We start from the raw sequence: 20,706 nt of genomic DNA on the forward strand, positions 1-20,706 counted from the left end.
TTAATAGTGCTAGTATGTACATTTTCATATTTGCTGTAGTTTAAATTTAGAGGTGGCTTCAAGGTTGATCATAATCTATGATAACTCATATGCAACCAAATGTCAGTATTTTATCTAGTCAGTTATAAATATGCTGCAGTTACATTTGAGGGTTAGAGGATAGTGTAGCCTTCCCATAAGGGGTGACTGTTAGAATTTTAATACAACCTATTATAGGCCCTCTGTAGCAGAGACTCAACTCCTCATCTATATTTGCAGTGGGGTGAACACACCTGTAAGCAACATTATACACAGTGGCTCCATTGAAAACTGAAAAACAAAAACTCTTTATCCACTGGAAAAAGTACCAAACATTACAAATGGCAGCCAGTGACCTAGATGTGGCCCCTAAATCTTTTTTTGTTGTGGCCCCCACCTTCCCTGACAATACTTTTGTACGATATATTATTTTTAAAAACAGTATTACCTCCTCCCAGCATGTAATTATAAAATATTTGTGGCCCTTGACTATTGGATTGCACTGCTATTTAGCATGTCAACTGCTGAATCACAAAAAATATGGAATTATCCAGAAAGAAAACATTGCTATAAGGAAGAAGATCAGAAAGATAAATACAATCCGTTTCCATTTACTGCTCAGTTGTAACAAAACTGTTAGGGTTAAATGAGTTATACTGTGTATATGTTGGTAAAACTAGTAACACTCATGTGACTTGTAAATCAAACAAAGAGTCCATTTTGGATTACTGTAAAAAGAACATACTCTATGATCATATGATACAGGCTCGGGAGTGTGTTATAATGTTGTGTTGTTATTTATAAATAAACTATGCGTGAAGGATTAGTGAATGTAGAAGCTGCAAGTAAAAAGGCAAATTTCTGATATACAGTATATTTAAGTGCTGTTTGTTCACAGTAACAAAGTAAATGATACATCTGTTTCACCTTTTAAAAAATAATCAACACACAAAAAAAACCACAGCAATATTTGTATACATCAAACATTCAATTCGATTGTCCAATCAATCTAAAGGGCCCCATACATTTGCGGGCTGTTTCACTGATTCCCCGATCTGACCGGAACCGGAGATTCGCCGGTCGAAAATGCCAATCGGCAACCATCGTTGACCACCGATCCGTCTGGGAATCGGTGAAGTTCTTCATGTTGAAAATCTCTGATTTGCTGATCATGATCGGAATCAGCAAATCCGTTAAATCCAACATGTTGGATTTCACCGATGCCCCAGCGTCTGGGGATCGGGAAATTGGCCCAATACATTGCAGATTTATGGGACTCTTACTAGTATTTAAAAAATCTGAAAATAAGAATTGCAACATCTCATGGAGACAAGTGTGCACTTTCTGATTAACCATAATAAAGCAAAATATTGAATTTATAATTATAACATTATCTATACTGTGAAACATTATTTGTACTGATTTAATGCTGCAACAAAAACGTAGTATATTGAGGAGTCTTGCTTTGATCAGTCTGATGTCAAATGTGGCATTACTACTTTCATAGACATGTGATTTATGTGTCTAATGTTAGGTCTACAAAATGTGAAGCAGTTTATCTAGTTTAACTTTTGTACTCTTATGTAATATTCTTGCTATTTAATTCCTATTACCTAAAACCACTCGGCATAATTAAATTAATCTAATACATTTGTTTTTAAAATCAATTTATCATATAGCACACACAGTATTCTGTATAATGTCTGCTTAATCCAAAGCTTTTTAAAGGGTAAAATAAAAATGACTCACCCTCTGGGGTTCTCTGCTGAACCTCTATCTGGACAGGTGGTGATTTGGTCTCAGGTTGGTGGTGAAGCACAGCGGATGATGGGATTGAATTTTCCATCTGTTTGACTGCAAGGACCTCTGGGGATTTAGGTACCTGGATCTCAATTCGTTTGGCATTAGAATCTTCTACTCTTCTCTGAGGCAACTCAGGAATTTTAGAGCCCGGAGATTCTCCACGGAGCTCATGAGGCTTCCCCAGAGTGATCTCTGCTCTTCTTGGAATTGGCTCCGGAGGTTTATGTCCAGGTAGTTCTGCCCTCTTCAAACCAAACCTTGACATTGCTGGAGCAGAATTTTCAACTTGTTTGGATGAAATGTCGATGGAGATCTCTGTTCGTCTTGACATGGGTTCTGGGTGCCGGGATCCAGTTAACTCAATTCGTCTTAGTGATGATTTGGGGGATCTCTGACCACTAATGTCTGCATGTCTCAGGAGTGCCTCTGCATTTCTGGGGCTTGGTTCTTGGAATTTTTGGGCGGCAGATGCTGCACCTCTCAGCAGTGGGTTTGGTGTTCTGCGGGGTTGGACAGAGGGGTTCGAAGATTGGTCGACCTCCTCGACCTCAAAAGACCTCTTCAATGCTAAAAGAATAAAAACATCAGCATTTATTTTATGAACAAGTTCCATTAATATACAATATGAGTCTATATATAAACAAGACTCATTCAGAGTACATATGCAATTGCCATGCCATCTTCACTATTAGCTCTGCTTAAAAGTTAATAACTTATAAATAACTATTAATTACCCATAACACCTTCCATTTTGACACATGTAGTGTACTTCCAATATATATATTTTAAGTCACAATCCTTCCCAGCTAGTTTAATGATTTATACAACAATAAAATATACACTTGTTTCTGTAAGACAAGCTGCCTCATTGTATTTGTACATTTGCCATACAGTTTGACCACTAGAGAAAGTGAAGTTAAAAATAAAAGTGAAACTAGAACTATTATTACTAATATTGCAAATATTATTTTGTGGACACTTTTTGCTTTATCATAAAATTTGCTTTATCTGAAATGTAACAACCTGCATCTAATAAATGAATTATCCACATGTGACACTAATAATGCATACACACGGTAGGCTGTCAGCGATAATGATATCGCTGAATGATCTCCCTGCATCTTCCCGGAGTGCTGGATTATCGATATATCGATCATCCAGCACACCAACAACCCAGTAATGGACGTGCCAGCAACCAGCGATCAACTATCGCAGGTCCCTATGTAACCTGGTCGATATCAACCAGGTTGGCCTGCGTGCACGGTTGATGGACGATATCGTTATCGTCCATACATGCCCGCGCATCGCAGGGGTTTGTGGGTTTGTGGGTTGGAAGGCACCTAAAAATGCACAAAATGAACGATAATATGATCGATACCATTATCGTTCATGTCGTGCATTTTTATCGTACCGTGTGTACGCACCATAACACATACAGTATATCAAGTTTTCTAAATTATATTGTAATTATAATTATTAGGTCTTTGCTTTTGCTCTGTTTGTAATGGTATCATTAGGAAGATGTCCTGTGTCTTCATAGTGAATCCTAGCAGATTGCAGTTATGGTGATGAACTTTATGTCCCTCTTAGGGTTCTTAAAGTACTTCCCATGCTCACTGAAGTTTTTACTCTACAATCAATAATATAATAATCATAATATTATAATCATAAACATGGTATTGCACTTGCTTACATTTAGGTTTAGTATTGTAATGTTCATTAGTTAAACTTGTGTGTTATAACAAAGCACATCCTACTGTAAATTATGTTAAAAGTCACCTCAGGTTTATGAGACCTATATACTGTAGAACCATTTGCTTTTCACCACATAATTGTTTGGTGACTTAAAATAGCCATAATATACAGAGGGTAAACAAAATCAGTGCACATGTGAAAACAAAGGGTAGGGAATGTCCTGTTTAGGAGAGCTTTCAATGTAGTGGGAAAAGGGCAGTGCTGAGACACAATTTTTTTAAAGATGTGTAGGATAGAGCATAATTATTGGAGATACTCGAGCCCCCACAAAGCTGTGCCTTTGAGGGAAAGTCTGACTAACCACGACAGGGATTCCATAATGGTAATGATCCCCCTAGTAAAAAAAACTTCAATGCTCACCACCACCATTGATCCTAGGGTGAAGCTAGACACCGCATTTTATTTGTTACAAAAATCTTAATTTTGCAGTTTTTAAAATAGGTTTTATTACTCTAATTAATTATTGAGAACACCTGGCAATTTTCAAACAAATTTTTGGAAAAAAATAACACAGTTACGTGGTTAAGGGAGTGTTAAACGTGGTGCCGGCTGGTAGACAGTCTCATATGTCAGGGGAGTAAGTTCAGGAGGAGAGGAGCAGCACGGGAGAAATACTGGATGCCAAAGTGAAAGGAAGTAATCAATACACTTGTGCTCTTGAGGGCGGGTTGTGAGGAACAAACCTGAAGTCATTAGGGTGGAGATGGTGGCATTGAGAAGGACAAAGCAGAATCAATTGGTTGCATAATGTAGAATCATGAGGGACAAAAGCCAAATTTGATAAGCAGGCAAACACAACAAGACTCTTGGCGCACAAGCAGAGAATGAAAATGCAACTTTGTGCAAAGATTGGCAGGAGTGAAGGCCTTATAAAGGTTGAGTACAGGTGAGGTCTGCTAGTTGTAATTGACTTGACCTTTAGAGTAAGTGTTGATTACAGTAAGTGAAAAATAATGTGCAGTTGTCAGTGCTGACGGTCACTGCCAGCTGTCATCTGTAGCTGGTATTGCGCCGGAACCTTGTATGCTGCAGTTATCAGTATTGATGATGCACTGCCATCTATTGTCCCGTATCTAGTATTGTGGTGGATCTTCACTGCCACAGTATCACTAAAATATTATACTCTTTATAACATATAATTCAGTATGAGAAGAATGAAGGCACAATCTTGTATTCACGGTACTGTGTCATAAAATAGCGCACACTGGGCCTGATTCAGCAAGGAACGCAGTTGCTACTACGCGGGCAATCGGTTGATTAATTGCACGAACTAGCAATTGCAATGAGAACTGCGTCTGCAGAGGCTAACAAACCCAGAGCAGAGTGATTGACAGGAAGTGCCGCTTGTGGGTGGTGACGGGGGGGGGGTGGTCGGGTGAATGCAGGCTTGCCAGTGCGACTCAACGCCATTGCAGGGGCGTGCATAAATTAGCCACTGCGCTACCAGACGTAGCTTGAGGTCTCATAGCGTGCACTGAAGTTAGCAATTCCTGGGTGAGGTCTGACCTGCCTCAACTGTGCATATGAGTCCGATGTTGCAGATTAATTCGCTAAATTGCCCAAGTATACAGATGTGTGTAAGGGGAAGTGGGTGTCCCAATGTTAGGCTGTGATCGCAATGCGATTGCAAACATTTGCATTTCACTGCTGATATTAGCAACTGCGTAGCGTGCGTATTAGAAGAATAGCGATCCATGCTGAATCAGGCCCACAGTTGTCAAGCATGAAGAAAAAGAGTACATTATTTTTTCAGGATGCCTTAAAATAAATTCTGCCATGTTTCCTGTCAACCTCACCATTCACAGGTACAGTAATATTTTTGATGTTAATGAATATTGAAGTACAATACATAATCAATACAAGTGTGCAGAAAAATTAAGTTTCTGTTCAGTATAAATTTGCCTATAACTTTTACTGAATATCTCTAGACAATGTACTTTTTTGTCCATTTATAAGGCAGAATAATAATTTTTTCCCCTCATCCAGGAGCATGCAAAATATTACAGTTCCCATTTCCAATACCTGTACCTGGTGTGTTCTTAAAAAAAAAAAGGGGGATAATTAGTTTTTTTTTGTTAAACTCAAGTCAGTATTGTGTGGTCAGGTGAAAATATACTCACAAAAAAAGTATTTCTGTACATACCAATTGATTTACAGCTTAATAAGGGATCTATTTGGCAAGCTATGAAAAGCAATAATGCCAGCACAAATCCACAAAAGGCTCCATTGCCACTATTTAACATCAGAGATTTCTCCGTTGGTACCTTATTTCAGAACTTACAGCCATCCTCATAAACCTCTATTGGGACAGTGTCTGTGACCAATTTATCAACAGCAAAAAGCTTTGTTTTTTGCCACAAACTTACATCATCTCAGGATGTTGTGTCGTTAGCTCGGACTGGTCAATCGGGGTCCAGCAAAGCCAAAGAGGCTTCTCCTGGTCCTTCCTGACTCCCGATAGTGTTAGGCTGCCAATAAAGGCAAGTCTCCCTTGCCAAATGGAGGAACTGTAGCAGTACTTCATTATGTATCACAGCGATATGCAGCAATATATAATTACAGTTATTGCCGTTCATCAATGATAAATAATAAACCCCTTACTAACTAAAGTATTTCCTCTATTAATTAAACTTTCTCACTGCCTGTAGTTTGAGATTCGCCCATAATATTAGCAGGCCATCTCCCTATATAGCAATTCATGCACAAGCAATTCTATGTGACATCATGAATCAGAAGTAAAGTGATAACCAGAATTCTGCAGTTAGTTCATAGCTACATAACGGTTAAAGGATTAGCATTTTCAGATATTGTTTTTCTTTTGCTGACAAAGAGGAACCACATCCTACGCCCAGATGTAACAAGCAGTTCTGTACTCCTATTCATTCACCAAAAGCAGTCAGGAAACAGTTAAAGCAAACCCCAGAATCAGCAAATCTATTTCCAGGATAGAAAAAGGGACACAAGGCCAAATGCAATAAAAAAAATGCTGTTATGTTATGGACTGAACAGATTTTTGGGGGTAGTATGGTGAATAGTTGGAAAACCTATTATGGAATGGTGAGAACACATCTTTGGGTCAGGATGCCAGGTCAGTCATATAAAATGGAACACATATGAGATACATGTGCTTCACTGAACTGAGTACAGATTCATGCAGTTGAATAAGCATGTGTATTTTATATTTCCCAATTTGAACAGCTAACCTGGCAACCACATAAACAGAGTGGGGAGACTACATCACTTATCTGGAGTTTTGTACTTTTCAAATTCATATAATATTTGGCAGCACTGCATAGTGGAAAAGTGTGACCTATAGAGACTGAAATGTGCATAGAAATGATTAGGAGGTAAAATACGCATAATTAACAATTTCCCCTTCACACATACTTGGATCAATTTAGACACTAGCCAAGGCCCAAATTATTCTCTCATAAAATAGACAAAGTAATGTGGATCCCTCTCCAGGGAATATTTTATCTGAAAGGGAGGGTGGACTTGTTGAAATTTTAGGAGAAACATAAAAAGGGAAATATAATATGGGAGAAAGAATCAAAGCATTAAATTACTAAGGAGTAAAGGTACATCATAGTTTCCTTTAAAGACATATGCAGAGGAGCAAGCCACACTCATACTCTCTGGGAACGTCCAAAAGACTTAAGAAATTTGGGGAGTTCTCCTTCACTCCCAGGAGACTAGGTTACCTTCCCTGACGCCATCCACTTCCCCAGTGAAGTAGGTGGAGCCTTGGTGGCATACAGGGATATATATCATATCATGGAGAGAGATAGGCGGAGATGTATTAAAGGGCGATACGGGGAAGAAGTGGCATCAGTGCACGTTATGGGCGCTGATACCACTTCTCCCCTATGTATTATTGAGGGGTCCAGCATTAAATGATGGGGCTGTGCTGGGCAATGTATGAACGGTCAGTGCAACTATGCAATATCGATAGCTGCAGCTGTTGTTGCCCTATCACCACAGTAGGGCAGCAGTGTCCCTGCTGCGGCGGCTGCCGGTTCTGTGGTCTGCACGCAGGATCTCGTGATGCTTGCGAGATCCCACGCATGGTCGTTGGAGCCAGCCGGGAGGTGAGACACAGCACATCAGCACTAGGCAGTCTAGGGCCCTTCTCCATATACTCCATTTAGTGTGCTCATATGCACACCCGACGGTATTAGACTCCTTCAAACTAAACTAGCACCCCTCACTAGCGCACACAAGGGGGGTTTCTAAGTACCCAGAAACGCCCCCTTACCAACCAAATATTTTTTTTCAGAGATGGACACATCCTTGTCTCCATCTCTGCACTATCCTCGGGCCACCCGCGATCGGCGCTGCCTGTTCAGCTGTCACCGCTTCTGCATCAGGTGGCTTTCATACCACCTGACACTGAAGCGTTGGCAGCTGAATCGGCAGTGGCTGGGCAGTGCACCGCGATTACAGCCCTCTCATAGGGAGCTAGACAGAGGGAGGCTCATGGCCGCGACCGCCCAGCAGCAGCAGCCCGGCACCTAGTGAGTGTGTAAGTATGCTATTTGTATGTGGGTTTGTAAGTATTCTGTGTGTGTATGTATGCATGTGTGTTGTGTGTGTCATATATATGTATATATGTACATGTGTGTGTGTAGACATATGTAATGGAAACCCCTCCTTTTTGGGACGTGGGTCCCCTGGATTGCTTAGGTTGGGCTGCCTCAGGGCATCGCATTATAACGCATTTTTCCTTTTTTGTACTTTTAGCACCTTTATTGTTTGTTTATTATATATGTAACATTTTCACACATCTATTTTTCACCTCACTTCTAACATATGCAGTAGCTGCTCCTATCTATCTTACACTCTTTTACACTTCACTTTTCTCACTAGAGTGATGCCCCGGGGTGGCTCAGCTGGTCTGGTTTGGGGGTGTCCCACGCTCTGGACTTTAACCCCAGTATGTTAAGAAGTGCATAATGTGGCCAGGGGTGCTGTGGTGGATTAGAGGTGCTGGATGAGGGGTGCTGTGTTGGGAGAGGGGTGCTGTACTGTAAGGCGGGCAGTGAAGGGATAGTATGAGGTTCTGTGAGGAGGGTCAGTGAGCAGAGCCTTAACTAGACCTTATGGTGCCTTGTGCCAGAGAGAGAATTGGAGCCCCCCCCATTTTTAAATAGGGACAAAAGATAGAGCACCTGAAAAAAGACCATGGCTTCATGGAGAAGGGCCAGGGAAGAGATAGGGGAGGCCAGGAGATGCTGGGGATAAAAGAAGAGGTGAGAATTAAAATATACAGGAAAATTGGCACAGGTCGCACTACCCTAGTTACGGTCCTGTCAGTGAGTGCTGTGAGGTGGGCAGTATATATGTATACATATATATGTGTGTGTGTGTGCGTATGTACAGATGCATCTTGCCTTCGTCCACGTTAAACATACCGCGTGAGCACCATGCAACTCGGTAGAGCTGAGCAACTTTTCGTGCGACTTTTTACCTTCAAACGGGTCTTATTCGCAAAGTAATGTGAATAGGATACACAAGCAGCTTCTGCTGATTAAAATGTTATGTGGCATGCCTGTATTCTGTGTGCGAAAGCGGTTATATCTGCAAGCAAAATGCTACGTTACAGTGTCAGCGGCTGTGACATTGTAACATAGCATTTTGCATACAGATACACCGGCAGTCACACACAGAATACAGACATGCCGCTGTGCGAATAAGACACATTTGAAGGTAAAAAAGTCGCATGAAAAGACACTTGGCGCTACTGAGTCACGCCACACCATGACGCGACTAGAAGGGCTGTTTAATGCGCAGGAATTAAGATGTACGTGGACATATGTGTAGCTATATATCTATCTATCTAGAGTAGGGACGACTGGGGCTGTAGATCAGCCCTGGCCTCACGACACCCCCTGTTTCTTCCCAGCCGAGCAGAGCACACTGGCCCATCACTGCCGCCACCCCTTTCCTCTACCTGAGCTTATACTATGAACTACTGCAGGGGGGGTGGTGGTGCGGGGACCGAAATCCGGAAGTTTATTTCCACCCTGTGCACGGGAGCTGCACGCCTCGAAGTGGGAACACTTATCATGTTTGTAGAGTGTAGTGTGGTGGGATTATCTGTTGGGGGGCACCAGCCAAAATCTTGCCTAGGGCACCACATTGGTTAGGTCCTGGCCCATTTCATATGGAAGATATTTGCCTGCTTCTTAGCGCTGACTTTTTTTTTTTATTGAGTTAATGTTGGCTCAGTTAGTTAACTTCTATAAAACACGTATTTATCATCACTAACAGAATTGAAGTTATGGGCCAGGTTGACGTCTATTCCATACTCAGACACACTGGTATTATGCAATCCAGTACTTGTATAGAAAGCTATATATAATTGTATCATGTCATGGCAAGCAGTTTCATGAAGAGATTGCTAGCAATAATAATCAACCTGATTCATTTTGTCAGAAAGTCAGAGCTAAACACAAGAGCGGACATTTAAAGTATGTAATGGTCACACTTCATCTCTGAAGACTTAAAGAAATCTCCAAAGTGTTAATGTGCACATAAATCACTTATGCTAAGACAAAGAAGAAAGTAAACATTATAAATAATATTTTTGTATTAATTCACTTCAATGAATGCTTCAAAAGCTGTATTATTTTTGTGAAGTAAGCCAACTGAAACAAATCTAAAATACATATCATACACTGAAGGGTACCTCAGATTCAGATGCCAGCATGCATGTGAATCTGAGGTACCCAAGGGACTTTTTTTGCGATCCACTCAGGTTTTGTTGATGTCCCCGTAGCTGAACCCATTCTCTCTGTCTTGAGGTTGCCACAAGGCAAATATCTAGAGTGCACTTGGCACTGCCCATTCTTCTGTGCACAGACGAATGGACAGTTTTGTGAGCTGCTCAGTTAGGTAGCACATGTTGATAGAATGTGGTATGTGGTGATAGTTGCCAAAATTACCTGGAGAGAGTTCCGGAAAATGAGCAGCACAGGTTTCCGCTTGCACATGCACGAACCCCCGCATTAGTTGAATGTATACTTGCATTAATATAAAGTAGTAAATCAGGTTATTGCTGCTCCCTGCAACTACTGTATAGCCACACAGAATCACCCCCTAGGCTGTAACTAGGGCTATGCGACCGGCAGCCAGTACCGCTGCTGCAGTGCCACCTGGACGCTCCAGGCAGGCAGGGTGCAATCAGACAGACAACTCGGAGCGTACTCAGAGCTCTCCGGGCATTGCTGCACTTCCAGGTGCCAGCAATTTCATGCACTTAAGGGTGGGGTTGGCACAGGTTATTCCAGAGCCCAGCTATGCTGCTGATCAACCCCATAAAAGATATGGTGGTTTATTCATGAAGCTGAGAAGAGCCCCGTTTAGCTGAAATCAGGGTTCTTCTCTGCCTCGTGCAATTCATAGATCAGATTACTGTGGAGAAGGTTATTGCTTCTCCAGCGGTGTACCCACTCCATGCCTGCATCGCATCACCATACTTTTGTATGGTGAGTGCAATTCATAGAAGAATGGAAAGTCCTCTGCTGCGTACAGATTCGCCATCTAAGGTTGGCGTGATCTGTGTTGCAAGCCGAATAGAGCAGGGAAGTTGCATACTTCTTTGCTCTTTGTCCAACAATTGGTGCTGGCTCCTCCCCCTTCTGCCCAGCATCCCTTGCAGCAGGTCTGACCACAACTGATGTTATAGGACGCCGGCGCATGCGCAGTGAGATGCAGGCATATCGGGCTCCCGATATGTCTGTATTCTCACTGCTTTCTAGGATCGCGGAGGGGCTGGACAGCGCATGAAAACATCGGACAGGTAAGTGTACATGAATGGCTACTAAGCATCACTATATATTGCATCGATGTGATGCGATATATAGTGACATTTTCAGTAGCCATTCATGTTCTACATGAATAGACCCCATAGACCAGAATTAGAATAGATATACACAGGTGCTTACTATTCACATTGTGCAAGGCAGGACTTAAGCTGATTGTGCACTGTATTTTGACCAATTTGCACTTCAGAATTTACCTATTATGTGCCTACACTACATTTAACCTTAGCTGCCCTGGGTGTGGTATGATTGGTCGACAATCATCATGACGACATCCATCAGGTCGACATGGTCGAGCTGTCAACATGCAGCATGTTAACATGTCAACAGTGACCATGACGACATCATGTCTAAACGGATGATATCTCGACATGATGAACTGTCCACAAACTGTCCTTGGTGGACTAGAGACTTCTTCATACTTGCCTACCCTCCCAATTTGGTCAGGAGCCTCACGAAAATTGGGTGCCGCTCCCGACCTTCCGGGAAGGCATGCAAGCCTCCCGGCTGCCGGCGACCCCTCCTATCCCCCCGCAATTACATGTAAAGCCCCCGCAGCGGGGGATGGTGACGCGATTCACATGGAATCGCGTCATTTTGGCCCCGCCCCATGCTTCACACTGCCTGTAATAACGGCAGTGTGTAGCGGGGGCGGGGCCAAAATGACGTGATTGCGTGGCCCCGCCCGCAAACACTCGTCGTCTGGCCAGCCCTGCCCCCGTTTGCTGGCCACGCTCCCCCATTCATGCCGATCTGGCAGCTCCCTCCCGGAAGAGGCAGCCAGATAGTCGGCAAGTATGGACTTCTTACCTGGCTTCTACCGGTGGCAACAACGGATCCAGTGTCTTCTGCCGGGTCCTGGCGGTACCATGAAAAGCAATCCCAGTGGTGACGTCTCAGCACCTGAGTTCCAATGGGTATTCTACCCCTTATCCCTGACCCTCCCTCTAGTGTCTAACCCTAGCCTCCTAGACCCCCCCAACACTAACCCTAACCTCCCTCCGCAGCCTAATCCTTTCCTTCCCGTCAGCGCCTATCCCAAACCGTCGGCATCCTCAGAATGTCTAAATTTTACATGGTGGCATTTGCGATGTCAACATTGTGAACATGTCGACATTCTGAATATGTTAACATGATGCATGTCGACATGTTGACGACATGGGATAAATTTACTAAAGTGAGAGTTTTTAGAAGTGTGTTTTAAAAGTGATGTTGCCCATAGCAACCAATCAGATTCTAATTAAAATTAATCTAGCACCTTCTAGAAGATAATAGCTAGAATCTGATTGGATGCTATGGGCAACATCACTTTTAAAACTCCCTTCTAAAAACTCTCACTTTAGTAAATTTACCCCTATTATTGTTGACCTTGCTTCTGTCAACCATCTGACCGGATACCGGCTGCCCTCGTTGTATCATTGTCTTCATAGTGAATGTCAGTATACATTGAATGCATGATTGATCAGTAATACAGTAAGCAGCATTATACAATAAAGAACATTTGTGGTCCATTAAGCATTCAGGAAAGTGCCTTATAATGAGAGCACCTCAAAATAGGGTTAGGTGATTATGAAGTGTGCAAGGGGTGGGAGAGTCATTTGTATTTTTAAATACATGAATGAAAGAAGATAGGAGTAATGGAGCATACACACGGTCAGATTTGTCAGATCTGTCAGATGAACGATTTTACCAAAGATTTGAACGATTTTTTACTGCATTAAAATGAATGGAATCGTCCAAGTCTGACTGCAAACACATCAGATGTCAGATATCGTTATCTGACCATCGGGAATGCGCATCGTTCAAATCGTTCATCTGACAGATCTGACAGATATGTCAGATTTTCCTTCAGATCTGAACAATTGAACGATTTTTTAAATCGTTAACGTTCAGATCTGAAGAAAAATCTGACCGTGTGTATGCTCCATAAGACTGAAAAATTATGGTTCTGGGTAGTTATTCTTGGTGTATTGCTTAGTTTTATTTTGTGGAATGTAAAATCCTATTTCATCCCCAAATTTAAAACTGAAATTATTTTTCTATATTTAACTTTTATTCTTTGCAACAAAGTTATGTTCATCAGCCTTGACCTCCATATCATTTATTAGGAGACAGGTACATTAATGCATTCCATTTCTGTACTAAGAAATTAGCTTTTCCTTAGCCTGACACTTGTTTAACATACAAACCCCATATTAAATTTTTCCCAGCATGCACTGCCATACTTTTAGCATGCTGTTATATCAAAAAGGTGGCAGTGCATGCTGGGATGTGTAGTTCCACAGCAGCTGGAGGGCCAAGGTTGAAAACCCCTGCTGTAAATCCTACAAATGTTTCAACAATTTCCTGACAACATCATATTTCTCCAGAGAGATCTTTAAAAGCTGGTAATGTTTACATGAAACATTTCCAGTATTGTGTCTGGTGAAAATGCCTGAAGCATTTTCTATGCAGTTGTGCCACCTGATGTTTTCCAGTTAAAACATATCCAATATTAAATGTCAGTGGTAGTGGGGTCTCCCTCAACTTTTTGTGTTACCCCACCTTTCAGTTGTAAATCCCAGCAGTCTCCTATTTCCCACCCTGCTGTACTGCACCAGTGAGAAACTCTGATTTACTTCGCTGCTTGGGTCTGTAAAATCAACACACACCACTATGGGGCAGACTGCAAGGTTCCGTGATATGGGGCTACTCACATTTTGGGTCATTCCAAAAATGGAAAATCTAACTTTTTTTCCGCACCTGTACTGTATGGGTAAAAACAAGCAAGGTTTTCTGTCTGGATAACCCACGTAGCCAGCTAATTTAATCTTGCTAACACAGGGCCTGATTCACCACGGATCGCTATTGCGATTGCAGCTGCGATTACGCAAGCAGTTCTGCTGCAAAAATATGCAAATCTTTGCAAAGGCTCAGTCAGCATACAGATGCCCAGTACCGCTTTCTCACATCCGTAAGACCTCGCAATCCTGCGTATATATCGGTATCATCGAGTAACATTGGGCCCTCACCCATAATTACAGCAGGTCTGACCTGTCTTAGAAATTGCAACTCTCGTCGCACACAATGAGTACTCAAGCTGCGAATGCCGTCGCAGTGGCTAATTTATGCACACCCAGGAAATGGCTTTCAAACCGACTGGCACACCTGCGTTTCCCAAACCACTCCCCCGTCACCACCCCCAAATGCTGACGCCCCGTCACTCACTCCGCGATGGCTTTGTATCTGCGTACTTGATCGCAGTGCGATCGCAATACTGGCCAATATGCATGCGCAGTGCGCACCATAGGCCGATCTGCGCAAGCTGTTGCAATTGCGATCCGTGATGAATCAGGCCCACAGTCTTCGTACGACAGTGCATCTTATATAAAATTTTACAAAACAAAATGCAAATGAAACTACTAAAGAATTGGCACAAATTCCATCTGGATAAGACAATCATAACCTTCAAGTTATGTATAATGTATATATACATAACTTCCACAATGTATAATAGCAACATAGCTGAGACAGGTGAATATTGTTGTATTTGCATGTTTCTGAGAGTCAGTTGAATATCCGTACAAAGAAAACCAAACAATACTACGGGCCAAAAGTAATAGGGTGAGAGTTTAGAAAGTGTAAGAGTTTAGCAGTAAACTATCACTTTGGTCGAGTTATATCTTCAAAATGGGAAAACATCTGAATGAGAGTTTAAATCGTGAGAGTTTATTTATTCTAAAAACATGCGAGTTTGCATGTTCTCGGACTATTACATTGACAGTCTAAAAAGTGTAAGAGTTTACTGCTAAACTCTCACATTTTCTAAACTCTCACCCTATTACATTTGACCCTATATATCTATTAGAATGTAAGCTCTTTCGAGCAGGGCCCTCTACCCTCTTGTGATTCTCCCTACTGTATTTTCATTTATCTCTTACTCCCCACTAGGGCAGCTAACACTTGGCTGCTTATGTGGGTGTAAAGGTTTGCTAATATAGCTATGTTTATTATCCATGTCCTGCTTTGTATTGTATTGTTACTTATTTGTTTATGTACTTTGTTAGGCGCTGTGGAACTCTCGTAGCACCATATAGATAAATGAAGATACATATATATATATATATATATATATATAAATAAATAAAGTCTCCAGGTCCGGCACGCCAGCTAATAAATCAAATCCTGCAGGGGTGCCCTCACATAGGGATAAATAGAAGCATGAAGGTGCAGCACTCCGCTCTCAATAAATCAAGCAGAGACCAAAGGATCAATAGAACGTTTCAGTACTTTTAGTACTATCTTCAACCATATACAGATACAAACAAATGGCTCACCTTAAATACACCCCTCTGCCCAATGTGCTAAACACAAGCCAGTCAGATCACATGACAAGACTGACAGCGCCTCCTGATGACATCAGCAACTAAGCTGTCATCACTACAGGACCACATCACCATAGAAACACATAAACACAAACAGAGCCAGGACATATAATGCAATAGCACTGTGCCTGGTTGCCTAGCAACCACAATTACCTCAATAATGTACATGAAATGATTGTCAAACGAGCGGAATGGATATACAGCATTACAGATACCAACAATGTTACATGTGTGGATATCAAAACACATTCACAATGATCACAATAATAGTCATTATATATAAAAAGTCATTATATATAAAAAATGTCTATCACATGCCCATGCTATACCCAGGTTACATAATAGCCTCAATAATACACGGATATACCGTATATACTCGAGTATAAGTCGACCCGAATATAAGCCGAGGTACCTACTTTTACCCCAAAAAACTGGGAAAACTTACTGACTCGAGTATAAGCCTAGTGTGGGAAATGGCAGCAGCTGGTAGTGCCCCCAGTAGTAATTCCCCCTGGTTGTGCCCCCAGTAGTAATCCTTCCTGGTAGTGCCCCCAGTGGTAATCCCCCCCTTTCAGTGCCTCCAGTAGTAATCCCCCCCTGGTAGTACCCCCAGTAGTAATCCCCCCTTTTAGTGCCCCCTGTAGTAATCCCCCCCTGGTAGTACCCCCAGTAGTAATCCCCAACTGGTAGTGCCCCCTGTAGTAATCCTCCCCTGGTAGTTCCCCCAGTGGTAATCCCCGCTTTTAGTGCCCCCTGTAGTAATCCCCCCTTTTAGTGCCCCCTGTAGTAATCCCCCCCTGTAGTAATCCCCCCTGGTAGTGCCCCCTGTAGTAATCCCCCCCTTGTAGTTCCCCCAGTGGTTATCGCCCCCTGATAATGCCCCTTGGTAGTGCCCCCTGTAGTAATCGCCCCCTGGTAGTGCCCCCTGATAATGCCCCCTGGTAGTGCCCCCTGTAGTCATCGCCCCCTGGTAGTGCCCCCTGTAGTCCCCGTCCCCCCCCTAGTAGAGAGAGACGTGAAAAGATAAAAAAAAAAATCACTTACCTGAACTTCCGCTCCTGGTCCCGCCGCTGTCCGCTCCTCCGGCCGCTTTGCATGGGAGAGACGTCGTCATGACGACGTGTCTCCCATCACCCACTGCGGGAGCCGGAAGATGGCTCCTGCAGTGGGAGCAGCAGCAGCCGCTGAGAGTCAGACAGACTCTCAGCTCCTGCAGTGGGAGCAGCAGCAGCCGCTGAGAGTCAGACAGACTCTCAGCGACTGCTGATTACACCAAACACACAGCTGCCAGCTCCGGCGGCTGTGTGTTTGGCAGTGTGTAGCGCTGACCGAACTCCGTCCGGTCAGCGCTACACTTGACTCGAGTATAAGCCGAGGGGGTACTTTTTCAGCACATTTTTTGTGCTGAAAAACTCGGCTTATACTCGAGTATATACGGTAATAAGGGAATATTACAGGCATGCAATGCTATACAAAAAGACCTATGCATGTCAACACACATTGCAGCAATGACTAACATTCACATGCATAGATATAGTTATGTTATTAAATTCCAATTGAGGCTATTATGTAACCTGGGTATAGCATGGGCATGTGATAGACATTTTTATATATAATGACTTTTTATATATAATGACTATTATTGTGATCATTGCGAATGTGTTTTGATATCCACACATGTAACATTGTTGGTATCTGTAATGCTGTATATCCATTCCGCTCGTTTGACAATCATTTCATGTACATTATTGAGGTAATTGTGGTTGCTAGGCAACCAGGCACAGTGCTATTGCATTATATGTCCTGGCTCTGTTTGTGTTTATGTGTTTCTATGGTGATGTGGTCCTGTAGTGATGACAGCTTAGTTGCTGACGTCATCAGGAGGCGCTGTCAGTCTTGTCATGTGATCTGACTGGCTTGTGTTTAGCACATTGGGCAGAGGGGTGTATTTAAGGTGAGCCATTTGTTTGTATCTGTATATGGTTGAAGATAGTACTAAAAGTACTGAAACGTTCTATTGATCCTTTGGTCTCTGCTTGATTTATTGAGAGGGGAGTGCTGCACCTTCATGCTTATATATATATATATATATATATATATATACCGTATATATATATACAATTATTGAACACAACATCTCCCTAGTTTTTACATGCAGATGCACTCATGCATTCAGGGCCCAATTTACAGATCAACCATATTAGGCATCTAAAGCTCCACCTAGCTTTACCCCACGTTTTAATATTGATATGCAGCAGTTACTAGGGTATTCAAACATAAAACATCAGGGACACAACAACACAGTCCACTCCTCAGGTTGTGATGCTGGGAAACACACAGTCTTAAATAAATAAGACGAAATAGGATTAAATAAATAAAATCTCACTGTTATGCTGGCTTAGGGTGGGTACATACCTAAACGACCAGCAAACGTGCCGATGTTCAGGGCGATTTGTATTCACCTTGGACATCGCATGATTGCCGGTACACACTTAAAAGATGTAATGAAAGACGGAACAATCATTGTTCCGTCCTTCATTAACTTGTACAGGCTCACATGCGATATCGTGTGATTGACTGTGCAGCACAGCCAATCGCACAATATCGCATGCGACCATGGGAACGCGCAAATTGGGCATACACACTGCACGATATGCCCGATTTGTCGTTCCAATTTGGCTAAATCGGCCAAATCGGGCTGATATTGTACAGGTGTGTAAGCACCCTTAGGGTTATTTAAATATATATGATGGGCAAGGAACTGTAAGGGGTTTCATGCCTAATCTGAGGCTTCATATGTATTTTGCTGATGGCACTATAATTGTTGTAGACATGAGGCTATACGGCTTGGATAGAGCTGTACACAGACATGGTATAGTGTGGGTTGGGCATGAGACTGTTATCCAGGGACCCTTCAGTCAGTGCTTCTAAGCACATCATTCATGATACCTTAGAACACTACAAATCCAATCATGATAACTTTACTCAGATTGATTTTACCATTATCTTTGGATTGTAATTTGATTATTCAATAAGTATTAACTTATAACAAAATGTATAGAATTGCATTCCACATGTTGAATATGCAATTTTATTGCGCAGTTGGCCAACACAATTTAGAAAACAAGGACAATTACAAGGACAAATGTTAAAAACGCTTGGAATTATATGCTATGCTGGGAAGATGCTGTATTGGTTGGCATAGGGCTATTATGCTGGCTTTGTGTCTGTTATATGAAGGCCTTGCCTTGCTGCCATGCTGGATTTATAATATAGGGAAACTGAGATGGGTTTGTTTGCAACTGCCAACTGGGGTTAGAACCTAACCTTTAGTAACCCAGCGATTGCCACCATTGAAGTTAATAGTGGGAATCGGTCATTGGCTGAGAGGCGGAGGCTCGCCTTTATCAGCCAATGAATATTCAGCCAATGCATTTCTATGGGAAATGCAGCAGCTGTTGCGTAATTCAGGAACTACCATCCTTAGAGGACAGTACTATGTCAGATGGGTCTCAATCTGGATTCTACTGGCCAAGGGGACATACTGGTGCTAGGGACAAGGTAAGAATGTAGTGTGAATGCAGGTGAGTGTATGCATGTGTAATAAAATATTAAAACCTTTGGTGTGTGTGTTCTGTTTTTTTTATATACTTTTTTTTGCAGGTGAACTAGAGGTACCAGCAGGCCCTTGATGCCCTACATGCTAGTACTTGTGGTTCTCCAAGAATCAGAATGTGGGTGAGGCTTGCTGGGATCTCTAGTTCTCATGTAAAGGACAATATTATTTATTCTATTTTTTACACAATCAACTATCAGCCCAGGCTTGGGGTGCCCTGGAGAGGGAGAACCCCTTTATTGGGGGGTCCCCACCTCCCCAGGGATCTCCAGTCTGGGCTGACTAGCGTGGGGTGATTAATGCTTTGGCCGGGGGAACCCATGAAGCAGGTCCTATGGCTGCGGCATTACACCCCCGCTAGGAGAAGCCTGGTGCTGGTTGTGGATAATACGGGGGACCCCTACTGATTTTGTCCCTCGTATTTCCACAACCAGGACCGTCTCACATAGCCTACTGCTGGTTGTGCTTTTAGGGGGGGACGCTGCGTCATATATATATATATATATATGTATATATATATATATATATATAATTTTTTTTTATTTTTTTTTTACACTTTGAGAGCTTTTTCATACAAAAGCATGCACGGATCTCACTGATCTGTGCATGATTCTGTGTAACTCGCACCTGCTCAGGCTATACTCTCAAGCCTGAAGAAGGTCTATTTTATTGTGAGTTTTAGGTAAGCAATATCGTGCAAGTTAAAAACTTGCACTCTATTACAGTGGCTGAGTTGTGTGTTTTCCATGGCAAAACATCTGGATGCGAGTTTCGGCAGTGCGAGTTGCGGCAGTGTGAGAAACATGCACACCCTATTACATTGGGTGAGTTCTAAAAAAAAGTGTGAGTATAGATCTATACTCGCACTTTTATAGAACTCGGACCCTATTACATCCTACCCATTGTCTCTCCAAGGTAATAGTTTGACACATTGTTCTAAACTGTACATTCCATGGTAATAGTGGTTCAAACAAATCAGACAGGATAGAAAAAAAATAATAAACCAAAGCTCCTGCTCTACTGTAACTTCCTGAAACCCTGTTGGAAATCCCATCTTGTTTTGAAAGGGAGATGAGGTCAGGATGATGAAAGAAATAGAAAAGTGAGGGCACAAGGGTGGATTACCACAGGAAAATTGTGACCTCCCTTTTATAGGAGAATATTTCCATGTGTATATGGAATCGGTATGAGTTGCTGCCGGACTTAGGTCCGGCGGTTCAAATTCCGACGCCGGAAGACCGGCTCTAGAAGATCCCGACAGGGTAAGTATTTCTACTATCCCTAAACCTCTCCCCCACTAACTCTCCTTTAGGGGTGTCTAACCCTA

At 42.4% G+C, this 20,706-nt stretch overlaps 1 protein-coding gene across 3 annotated transcripts in view; it reads right to left on the bottom strand.

The window, feature by feature from the left end:
- SEPTIN9 (septin 9) overlaps window positions 1-20,706 on the bottom strand; it is a 293,528-nt gene that overhangs the window by 107,534 nt on the left and 165,288 nt on the right. For all 3 annotated transcript variants that reach the window (XM_088458788.1, XM_088458790.1, XM_088458789.1), the window contains one exon: window positions 1,768-2,388. In XM_088458788.1, the coding sequence (XP_088314914.1) occupies window positions 1,768-2,388 (621 nt within the window). The remainder of the gene's footprint in view (window positions 1-1,767; window positions 2,389-20,706) is intronic.

The sequence above is a fragment of the Taudactylus pleione genome, unplaced genomic scaffold (genome assembly GCF_031769625.1).
Source record: "Taudactylus pleione unplaced genomic scaffold, aTauple2 ptg000851l, whole genome shotgun sequence".
Classification (NCBI taxonomy): domain Eukaryota; kingdom Metazoa; phylum Chordata; class Amphibia; order Anura; family Myobatrachidae; genus Taudactylus; species Taudactylus pleione.